The 12,102-nt window shown below is 39.7% G+C and overlaps 1 protein-coding gene across 2 annotated transcripts in view; it reads left to right on the top strand.

The window, feature by feature from the left end:
• f8 (coagulation factor VIII, procoagulant component) overlaps positions 1–6,747 on the top strand; it is an 18,708-nt gene extending 11,961 nt beyond the window's left edge. The window contains exons 17-27 of one of the 2 annotated variants that reach the window (XM_032527663.1): positions 216–455; positions 641–869; positions 978–1,160; positions 1,577–1,693; positions 2,166–2,237; positions 2,895–2,980; positions 3,142–3,297; positions 3,820–3,964; positions 4,123–4,271; positions 5,506–5,688; positions 6,468–6,747. In XM_032527663.1, coding sequence (XP_032383554.1) covers positions 216–455; positions 641–869; positions 978–1,160; positions 1,577–1,693; positions 2,166–2,237; positions 2,895–2,980; positions 3,142–3,297; positions 3,820–3,964; positions 4,123–4,271; positions 5,506–5,688; positions 6,468–6,623 — 1,716 coding nt within the window. In that variant the 3' untranslated portion in view covers positions 6,624–6,747. The remainder of the gene's footprint in view (positions 1–215; positions 456–640; positions 870–977; positions 1,161–1,576; positions 1,694–2,165; positions 2,238–2,894; positions 2,981–3,141; positions 3,298–3,819; positions 3,965–4,122; positions 4,272–5,505; positions 5,689–6,467) is intronic. The other variant, XM_032527664.1, reaches the window with a different exon arrangement.
• The last annotated feature ends 5,355 nt before the right edge of the window (positions 6,748–12,102 follow it).

Below are 12,102 nucleotides of genomic sequence, written 5' to 3'. Positions count from 1 at the left end.
AAATAAAAGAATAAACCAGTAATTATTTTATGTAGTCTCACTAGTTACTTCCATTTAAACAATCTTCAATTTTACTGCATATGTTTCATGAAACATGAAAACAAATGTGAATGAAACATGAAAACAAATTAACATTGAAACATAACTAGTGGATGTAGCTCTCTGTTCAAAACTGTTTCTCTCTCTCTCTCGCTCTCTCTTTCCTCTAATTAAAGGTGGTCTTTAAGAACAAGGCATCCAGGCCTTACTCCTTTCACCTTCAGGGAGTCTATGACCGCAGCCAGGGGGGCGGCGTTAGCCAAAACCATGCCTCCTCTGCTCCACCTGGGGTCCCAGGAGAACCTGTGGCTCCTGGGGAGGCACGGACCTATAACTGGAGAGTAACCAAGAAACAAGGACCAACCGACAATGAATTTCCCTGCAAGACTGGCGCTTACTTCTCCACTGTGGACAAGGTTTGGATCTTTATTTTACTTTTTTCCATGGATATACCACATGTACTGGATGTCTGTATTCATTTGTATACAATCCTATCCAAAATTGATTTCCTCCAAGTTTCATCTTTGTTTTAATTGTTGCTAAATATCTTGAGGTACAGTTGTAGGATCAGAAAAAACGTATTTTCTCTACTCTGTTTCAGGAGAGGGACATTCATTCCGGTCTGATTGGTCCACTGGTGATCTGTAAGTCTGGTATTCTCCGGACTCGTCAGAACACGCAGCGAGACGTCCAGGAGTTCGCCCTTCTCTTCCACACCTTTGATGAAACTAAAAGCTGGTACCTGGAGGAGAACCTGCGGCGGCACTGTGCTCCACCCTGTCAGGCCAACACTGAGGACCCCTGGTATCACATCAGCAATAGGTTTGCAGGTGAAGAATGTAGGATTGGCTGTTGGTGTCACGTTGTAATGAGCTTACTGCAGTCAAACATTTTCTTTAAATTTTTCATAAATAAATAATGCCTACGTTTTTCCTCAGCGATAAATGGCTATGTGGCGGAGACACTTCCTGGTCTGTTGATCGCCCAGCGCCAGCTCGTCAGGTGGCACCTTCTGAATGTTGGAAGTGACGGAGAGTACCACACTGTGCACTTCCATGGTTTGCCTTTCACTGTTCACACTGAAAAGAAACACCGTATGGGTGTCTACAACCTCTTCCCTGGTAAACGCACACATATACACATTGTGTTTTGTATATATACTTTATATACATTTAGACATTACACCTCACGCTTGCAAACTCTCCATCTCATCTCATATAATACACACATAAAAACATGCAATCCATAAACAGATGTTGGCCCCTGCATTTGCTCCTGATTTTGCCTGAATTTATTCCACAGGAATGTCTGTAGCTTTAAACAATACAATAAATGTCTTTATGTGAACCACCCTCTTCATTTAATATTAATTTGTTTTGCTATCTTATGGCTAACAATATGAATACTGACGCCAATTGAAAAAATTAAACCATAGAAAATAATCTAGCTTCCTCCTCTTTCTTATCTTTATTTCAAATAATTAGCTTACTTGCACTCTGAAATCCTTCTTCATGTATTGTACTGCTCTGTTACCCAGGAGTGTTTGGCACGGTGGAGATGACACCCCTCACAGTTGGCACGTGGCTGGTGGAGTGCGCTATAGGAGACTACCAGCTGGCCGGCATGAGGGCTAAACTACTGGTCTATGATCGACGTACGTGCACGCTGTGTCACATAACTGCATAAAAATATGAATATATTATTATTTATGTAATATATCCAATGACATATTTTCAGTTTTTTGTAAATTCATTTTATTTTGTGGTGTTTAATGAGAGAATGGCTTCATGGAGCAGCTGCCGTGGCTGTAAATACTTGGACTTGTGGACATGTATCCTTGCATATTGAAACACTAGAAACTTTTATTACTCACAGTAGTATTTTACTATAAACAATGTCAGTGGCTTTCCCCACAGTTATTGTGTAATTAATGGGGCTTTTTAATAAGTGAGGACTTCCCTTATTGCTAAGCCTGAGATCTAAAATTAACCTGTAGGGTCACTGTATTATCATTTCCAAAAATGTTAAAATAGACAATGTATAGTTCTGTACTGTCCAGACATATTGAGTGCACAGAAATGAATTTGGGGAATGAATTATTGAGCTGTAATTTTCTCCACATGCAGTATGTGTATTGCCTCTGGGGATGAAATCAGGAAGGATCGAGGATTCCCAGATCACAGCATCAGATCACACTGGTAAGAGTTGTTTTTTTTTCATTTAAAAAGACTGTGCCAAAACACTTATGGACTTCAATATCCAATAGAAAATAATCTCCTTTGGATGAAATAGCACAACATGTCAACATAAAACACAGCATGTTCAAGCCACGGAGCGGCCTTCACTATATGTGGCGAAAACAAAATAATTTCACCCAGGAAACGCTTGTTCATTCCTCGTGAGTGTTTTAATCCACATCCGATCTTATTCCTAAACCTAAAGAGTCCTTTTGGGGCCTAAACGCTGACTTTTCTGGCTTAACTCAACTTCCATGGCCGCTGAAAGGAAGGTCATCCGGCGGTACCTGTACCCTGCTCCCAGTCACCTTTTTGTGGCTAAGCAACTTGTGTCACGGAGCTCTGTAGCATCTAAATACAACCAGCAGCTGTCGCTCAGATTTTATCATTCTATGACACTAGACTGTTGACTTCAAAATAAATCAGCTGAGGCAGGGATATGTAGACCAGAAAGGGTGATTTTCCACGCATTCTCCCCCCCCGGCAAATCCTACCCTGCTTATTACAAATATCCGGTGCTGAAAATGAAAACTCCTCATGGAGCTTTATTAAATCTCAAAGCCTGGAAATGATGCACACTAAGTAAGAAGGTAACTGTGTTTACACACGGGAATCCAGGGAACTGGGAGCCGAGGCTGGCGAGGCTGGATCAGTCTGGCTTCATCAATGCCTGGATAGGTAAAAACCAGATGTCGTGGATACAGGTAAGATATACCAATGCAAGATTTAAGTTGAATATTGTCTTTGTAACAGAAATACAGAAATTTACAGAAAAATACAGAAATAAAGCACAGTGTAATGTAGTGTGTGTGTGTGTGTGTGTGTGTGTGTGTGTGTGTGTGTGTGTGTGTGTGTGTGTTATTAGGTTGATCTTCAGAGGCCCACCCTGCTGCACGGTGTGCAGACGCAGGGAGTCAGGTCCAGCCTGAGGGACAATTACATAGCAATCTTCAACGTCTCTTACAGCCTGGACCAGGAGACTTGGATTAATTACAGAGGAAACAGAACCAGGAAGAACAAAGTATGTCTTCTACAGTGGTACACACATACTGGATATCGTGTACAGTTAGAGTAAACATTTGACAGCAATAAAATAAATGAATGATTCTGTGGGAAATGAGTTCCTCAGAACTGCAGAGGCTAAACCTGCAATACAAGCAGTCATGGGACATGAAGTTCTCACATCAACCGATCGACCATCTGTCCACTGACAAAATATGTATGTGTATTTATGTAAAATTGCCCGTTTTGAAAAATTTCAAAAAGTAGCTTCAACAATCAGTTTCCTGTTGGAAGTTCCACCTCCAGAACACCAGTTACATGACAACGCCCGGATAAGAAAAAGTGAAACACGCTATTGCAAAACATTACAAGTGTTCTGTGACGGCCTGATTTTCTGAACCCTAAAATAAGAGGACGTCTAGTTTTCTCTCAGACCACTTGAATTACAAGATGCTGTTTCCATGTCACAGTAAAACATGTCCATCTAAAACAAGTTTCAATGATCCTTGAAGTCTGAGCTGTTTGTGTGGCTCTGTTTTAGGTATTTTATGGCAACATGGACAGCTCCAAGGTGAAAACCAACTTCTTCACTCCACCATTTGTGGCCCGCTACATCAGGATTCAGCCTGTAAACTTTGTGTTAAAGCCTGCTCTCCGACTGGAGCTGCTGGGCTGTGATATTAACAGTGAGTTGCTCCAACAACAGCAGCATTATTTATCTCAGTTAATTTGTCACGGAGCTTATAAACACCAACAGATACAACATGTGCATTTTTGTGTGTGTGTGTGTGTATGTGTGTGTGTGTGTGTGTGTGTGTGTGTGTGTGTGTGTGTGTGTGTGTAGGCTGCTCTCTCCCTCTCGGGCTTCAGAAGGAGCTGATTCCTGACACCAGCTTTAGTGCTTCCTCATTCTATTCCTCTCTGCTGCGTAACTGGAGCCCCAACCTTGCCCGGCTTAACCTGGAAGGAGGCGCAAATGCCTGGAGGCCAAGGGTGAACAAAAATACACAAATACTGTACCATCGCTTTGTATTATATCCCACGAGTTAAACCGTAACGTAAAGAAGAAGTTTGTCATGTTCAGAAATAGTTGGAGAAGAATTATATTGATAGACATGTGATAGAAAACCACTGATATGGAGTGTCATATTCACCCTATAGAGTGTTAACCCTAATGAGGCAGAACCCATAGCAGCCGCCCGGGTTAGAATCCGACCTGCGGCCCTTTGCTGTGTTTCATCCCCCCCCCTCTTTCCCCTATTTCTTGTCCGTCTGCTGTTACTATCGTATAAAGGCAAAAGCCTCCCAAAAAAATCTTTAATGAATATTAAAAACACTGATGTGCATAATAATGAGACTTGTTACCATTAACTCTCCTCGATTTATCCTTTATTATCTTTTTTCCTCCTTATCCGGCTTATCATTTTCACACTGAGCTGTAGAGGTATGATGTGTCCCTCCGTCACACTGTCAACCTGTTATTAAAGGTCACACGTCATACAGTAGCACTTGTGAGCCATGAATAGGGGTCAACCACTGTGGGCCAAGTGTTATCTGGAGTAGAGTCCTGAAATGGCCTAAACAGATGGCCAACAGTAGCTGCAGCCCTTTTTCCAAGGGAAGAAATCACCACATCAACAGTTGGTTATGTTGTTGGTTTTACTGTGTGGAGCCACATCATGTCAGTGGAAAATAGATGCACTGCCAGAAACACTTTCCTAGTTTATAAGATTCCAAAACCTCACAGAGTAATGTGGGAGAGGAATTGTTGTGTGGTGTTCCCATGGACAAGCCTACATCTGTTTTTGTTTTTATATTTTGCTTTGTCTACTTCTATGTCATTCAGAAGCTAGTATCTATTACTTTCAGTTTCAAAGAATTCCCTTTATGACTTGTGTATTTCCAGTCATATTATTTAATGATCACATCCTTCCACACGTAATATCATGTAGTTCTAAATTGGAGACAATAGAAAAGAATAAATGAACATTTTATTTCTGCTTATATGATTAGAGTTTATTGCAGAGAACAGTACCTTAACTAGGAAAAAATTTAACACTTTGTGATTGAAGGGGAAATCATTAAGTGAGATTAGTTTAAGAGCAGCCTCGGACTCTGTGTACCCGATATACTTGTTTACAGTTCTAGTTTTTTTGTCTTTGTTCTTCTGTATGAATAATATTTTTTGTGAGATCTAAAAATGTTTCCTCTGCCCTCTCTACCCCAGAACAACAACCCTCACGAGTGGCTGCAGGTTGACTTGGGGAGAGTAAAACGCATCACGGGTGTCCTAACCCAAGGAGCACGATCACTGCTGACCCAAATGATGGTGACTGAGTTCTCAGTCTCCGTCAGTCCTGATGGACACTCCTGGAGCAGTGTGTTAGAGAAGAGCTCCCAAAAAGAAAAGGTATGCGTCCCAGCTTACCAATAAAAGCAGGGGATTCTCAGTGATGCTGCTAACATGACTCAGGTTCCTGTCTGACATTAAAATAGTCCTAAAGAGTCCTATAAAAGTGCAATGACTAAAATGTTCTTCATTCATTTCACTTATTCCTTCAATTAATCATTAATGCATAAGGCCTAAACTATCTTATAGTTTCCTTTACACAGGCGGATGAGTCACTCTGTATTATGGAGCTGACAACCCACCAAAGGAATTCTATTAAACCATTCAATTCAGTTAAATTCAAATCACTTTATTCATCCCCAGGGGGCAATTAAATGACACATAGAGCAGCCTAATCCACCACATACAGTACATCATCAATAAAAATCAGATACAGAAATAGTCGTACGTAAAAAAAAACGGGGAAATGGGATGAGTACGTAAGTCATCAGTCTACGGAATAATGTAGTGCACTCCAGAGATTTGGGGGGGGGGCTGGGAGTTTAGGAGCTGGACAGCCCTGGGGACAAAGGTCACATTCCTCCCCTGGGTCTTACAGCCTTTACAGCGGAGTCTGCGCCTTGATAGGAGCCACTCAAACATTGAAAGCATGATGTGATGGATCACGAAGGCTCCGGGCAGTCTTCAGGATCTGCTGTTCGCATAGGGAGGACAGAGCTCTCAGGGGGTGTCCAATAATTCTGTTTTGTTATGTTTTCATGTTTTAGTGACACCCGTTCTTCAATGTTAGTTTATTATTTTTATCCATCTGCATTGTCTTTATTTTCTTCCTTTCTCAGATCTTCACAGGAAACAGTGATTCAGACGAAGAAGCACTCACCGTTTTTGATCCTCCGCTGTTTGGCCGATACCTGCGCATCCACCCGAGGGGTTGGCTCAACGACATCGCCCTGCGTCTGGAGGTCCTGGGCTGTGACACGCAGCAGGTGCTCTGACAACGCCGGGCAAACTCCCCAATGCCACGCAGCACCATTTTAATAACGTAATGTATCCTGGTTTTATTTTGGAGTTTAACAAGTGATGAAAGAGACGCTACTGCATTTCCTCTGTGGCCACCACTTTGTTTACATTTCTACCTTTTCACAACATTCTATTTGGTCATTTCCTGCAGAAGAAATTCTGTTAAAAAAATATTTCTGTCTTTAGTTAGCAAAGAATCAAGTTTGATGTTAAAAAAGGGTATCTAGTGTTGGTAGAAACAAATATATTTTAAGATATGAGTTTAAACAGAGCCACAATGTTAAAAACACAGCTGAGCTACACATTTGAATGTAAGCGTATGTAAATATTCCAAATGGATGTTTAAAGTTTGAATGGTTTATGTATATTGTTCGAAATGTTTTAATAATGTATTTTTCTGCTTTATTAAAGATTATACTGTGTAAACAATAACTCTCAAAGGGTTTCACTGGCATTTATTACACACGCTTCGGCCAGCTTGTGCAGAAAAACACACTTCTGTTCCAGGAACAACAACAAAATTGTGTGCTTTCAAAACTCTTAACTAAGTTGTGTGTTTGAACATTTGATTTGCTCAAAACAAGAACATAGCACTTCCAAGCTCTCGATGCTCTGCTTCCTGTCCTGTTCTTCATTCAGGAGAGGATGTAGCACTTTTTGTATTTGCTTTTGTTTTCTTCCCTTCGTTCCAGCACATTATCTCAGTTCTTTCTTCGCCCTATCTGTCTTTAATCCGTCCAAAATGTTCCTGGACTGTTATTTTGGCTTATCCACCTCCACCAGGCGTTCCCTGCAGAAACAATGAACAGTCCTGCTGCAACATTGTTCTGTTACGAGTTGAAATTTTCAGTCTTCAGGGAAAAACAAATATGTTCACAGCTGAGGATTAAAATGAGGTGACTGGAAGGAAAGCAATATGAACAATGCTGTGTGTGCATGCTTGTGTCTTAACCAGCGTCTAAATTTCATCTCAGCCCCCTAAAAATTATTTTAAAAAACTTTTTTTTTAATCAATTTTATAGCTTTAAGGGAAAGTTTGCGAACTTGTGTGTTAGTGACAAAGGACAAACAATTACAAGTTCAAAGGGCATGAAACAGGTCTCCCGCCTTTAGCTGAGTCTCTATCTAATTTATTAGAGGGGGAGCAGGAGACGGTTGTGAAGTTTAACGTTTGTCATCCCCAGTGAAAAAGTTGGTAATTTAGTGGCGCAGATTAGAATCCAAATTGAAATATAAGAAACTGAAATTGCTGAATGTTGGACCATTGTGTCAAATTGGTCATTTCTACTGTGACATAAAGTGTCAGGTTTAGTTCCATCATAGTGTCAAAAAACATAAGCTAACGTTGTTGTTCGGTAGCTAGCTCAGGGATTTTCGGTTAGTGAAATTACTGATTTAGCAGGGGGGTTACACTTTTGCAAGGCACCGTATCCATGTCACGTTGTCATTAGGGGCTGAGCCCCCCTAAAGGTCTGATCCTAGAATCGCCCCTGGTCTTAGCTTGTATATTTTGGGACAGTGTGAAATGTGAAAACATGAGTAGCCCATTATCACCTCATTATCTGTGCAGGAAGTTTTACAGATTGAGGGTGAGTTCCATGTGGAGGACAGGACATTCGTTGTTAGAGACACAGCAGCAACACATTCATGTCTGGCTGTCACATTTTTATCTCTTTGAAAACAATAACACAGTAATCTCAGCAACAGACAGCACATACATGCAGCTCCAACTGAATGAGGGTTATTACACATGATCCGAACCAAATTCACCAAAGGTGATCAGAGGCCATGGTCTGCTGTCCAGGCGTGATTACCTGTCAGCTGCAGGGATTGTGTTCGCAGTGTGTGGAAGAAACAACAGGTGTGGGCACCTGGTCAGCTCACCTGGTAGAGCAGGCGGCCATATGTAGAGGTTTATTCCTCGATGCAGCGGCCGCAGGTTTGACTCTGCCCTGTGGCCCTTTGCTGCATGTCATTCCCCCCCACCCCTCGCTCCCCTTTTGTGTCTTCAGCTGTCCTAAAATAAATAAAGGCCTAAAATTTCCAAAGAATAATATTTAAAAAAAGAAACAGGCCAATCACCTACAGAGCAGTAAGCACAGGTGGCTGAAGTGAGGCAAAGGATTTACTCAACTCCAAATTTTGTATATTCTTCATTTTGTTGCAGTTTTAGGTGCATCAGTTCTTCCTACCTTGAATGCAGCTTTTAGTTTTAGTTGTTCTTGTAAATCAAAATGCAGACATTACTAGTTCCTTGTAACCATTAAACCAACACAGAGAACAACATGTATTTTATTATTGATCAATCTCCTCTCTATCTCCTTCTACATGTAATTCTGTCCCACTAATAATGTTACTAACTAAGCTTCTTCCTGGGAGTCCATCTGCTTTTTCGCATTGCAGATTTCCTTGGATTGTCGTGGTACCTGGATTGTTGCTGCAACTGCGGCCATGGTCCTAAAAAAATAGGTACTCCAAAATAGGAAGCAGTAACAGTGAACGTATTTGTAGTACTGGTGGAAGTAAGTAGGCCTACTGTGAGTTTTGTGGTTAATGGGTTAAGGTTCTTTAAAGAGTGTTAAATGTCATGTTCTTTTTCAGTTTGCAACACACCAGAACCCAAGCTTGCCTCTAACAATGAAGACAAGGTTGGAAAACGTTTTGTACATATTTCTGAAAAATGTAAGGCTTTCATTATCAACTGTTTTCAAAGAACTCATCTTTTACTTTTCCAGCCAAGTACTCTTTACAAAATGTCGACTGTCAGATGCCACCAAAATTTCCCCATAGTGAAACGGATTTCTACACTTTCCTTTGTCGCAACCTGCTTTTATGTAACAGCAGTGCAGAGGAATCTATCTCTGTTAACAGATCAGTGAGGAAGTACCACGAAGGGAGCAGGAAAGAAAATAGTGTGACACAACAGAGGTTTTATCACCTTCTCTTACATCACTTCCTGCTTTGGCACTCGCACCCTTGAGGAGCCAGAGGCCCCTGGCTGTAAGATAATAGAGTAGATTTGATATTTTCCTTTTCTTCTTGGTGAGAGTTGCACAATACTTAGCAACTCATTACTAAACCATTTACAATTTGGTAAGAAACACATTCTGTGTTACACTTAAAAAAATCATCATCTTGACATTTGGCCTCTGTCCTGATAGATTATCCAAGCAAGTGACAAGTGAAATGTCTTTTTTAATTACTGACATGAAGCACGTAGTTATATTAAAAAATATACTTCTTTTTTTTAAAGTTACTATTTCTAGTAACTAATACATCATATCAGAATTATTTGTAACTTGTAAAACTTCTGAAAGTAACATTTCAGAGCCTCAGAAAACATTAAGCCTTATCAAACTTATCATATGCTTTCACAGAGAATATGAAAGTTATTTAGAACCCCCATGAATTAATAAAACATAGTGATTTAGATTTTGTAAATATGGATGATGCACACAGACTAAGTTGGCTGTTGACACATGAAACATTTAGATTAGATGGTACTTAGAGAAAGCCTGGGAGATGAGGAAATGAGCTCCTTATATACAAACTGCACGTGTACCAGTTTCCTTCTACAGTTAATTTGAAAGCATTTCAAGTATGTTATTTGAAAGAATATAGAATATAGAATATATATATTGTTCTTTTTTTATAGATGTATACCCGGAAGATAATTTTTTTGTAAAATAGTGGGCCTGATGTTTGGCAGTAAAAACTAAACTAAACTATGTATATGTTATTATAGGGTGTCATCAAATTAATTAGTTAAGGTAATTTAGTAAATCATGTGTAATGACAATGACACATTTTGACAATGAATGTATTTCAAGATCCTTTGCAGAAAGAAATGAAGGAGGGGGGACCCCTACTGGACAATCTACATTGTTACATTAGTTATTTCAACAGTAGTTTTGTATGGAGACACCTAATGGCCAGAAGTATACATTGTATACAGTACACTGGCTACAGTATACATGTATAGAATAGAATTTGTTTTCACCTAAATTATTTAATTCCTCCGAAAATAAGGGATTGACAGTAAGCTTAAGGCAGCTTCATCTCTGATAGCCCTGAGCTCTAGCATTACTTGAGCTCAGCTTTATGTGATGGGCTGCTGTGGGTGTTTCATCTCCCTTCTGGTCCTGGTAGGTGTAGTGTGTAGAAGTTAAAACGTTTTGGTTGCATTTGATCTAATAACATTATTTATTATTTTATTTTTCCACACTTTATTAATACTTAATCATCAATAAGAGCAAAGACAGCCCAAGGCTCAAAGCTCAACAAGAGACTTATTATCCGCCTTGTGACATGTACAACAACAACAACAACAACAGATTCCTGTATGTACATATGAGCTCTGGTGCTTGGAACTGATCAGGCAAAGTGTGTTCTTTAAGGCTCATTATGTTTGGTTGCCTGGCTGTGAGATACTAAAGTTAAAAAAGAGAATGGGGAGTCAAGGGAGGACTTGCTGCCTGAATGAACTCAGTCACGTTGCCGTGGTGATATCAAGATCACACCAAGGAAAACACATTTGGTGTCCCTGAACAGCAGCAGAGGGTTTACGTCTTTGAGCATTCAAAGTGATCTGAGGTTAGTCTCCAACACGATTGCCTGCAGCGTCTGACATGGCGGCCCATGTCAGACGCTGCAGCAATGGAGTAATTAAAGGCTGAAAGTACATAGCCAACAAAAGAGTGACTGGCAAAGACAGCGTGGGTTCTTTTCAAATTACATCTTTATTGTTGGTTTAATAGAAAAATTTGCCTCTTTTGATACAGAATCCAAATTGCTTCTTAATAATAATAATAATAATAATAATAATAATGATAGTTTTTCTAGCAGCATGACTTTAATTTCAGATCTTACGGCGTCACTGGCCTTGTAAAAACATTTTGTAAAGTGACTAAAACTGAAATATGTATTTATATAAAAAGGTAGGCTATAGCTTGTTAAGGTTGGACAGCTTTAAGAAGTGAAGAGAGGCAATAGAGGTTTAACTGCAGCAACCTTAGAGGTTTAGAAAAGGAAAGATTAGCAGAGCCCTGCACTGAAATATTACTCATATTTCATCATGTAAGGCTGTGGGAAGGCCTGGGCTAAGTGTTGCCATGGCACTATACAGCTACACATACACATGGACATGGACATACACATACACATACACACACACACACACACACACACACATATATGCATATACATAAATATATATATATATATATATATACATATATGCATACATATATATATATATATATATATATACACACACATACATACATATATACACACACATATATATACGCATACATATATATACGCATACACATATATACACATATATATACACACACATATATATACCATATATAATATACACATTATACACACACACATATAATATACATACACATATAAATACCACATATATATATGTATACACACATATAT

This window comes from Etheostoma spectabile, chromosome 10 (genome assembly GCF_008692095.1).
Source record: "Etheostoma spectabile isolate EspeVRDwgs_2016 chromosome 10, UIUC_Espe_1.0, whole genome shotgun sequence".
Classification (NCBI taxonomy): Eukaryota; Metazoa; Chordata; class Actinopteri; order Perciformes; family Percidae; genus Etheostoma; species Etheostoma spectabile.
The sequence above is the reverse complement of the archived record's forward strand: the minus strand, read 5'-3'. Positions and strand labels throughout refer to the sequence as shown.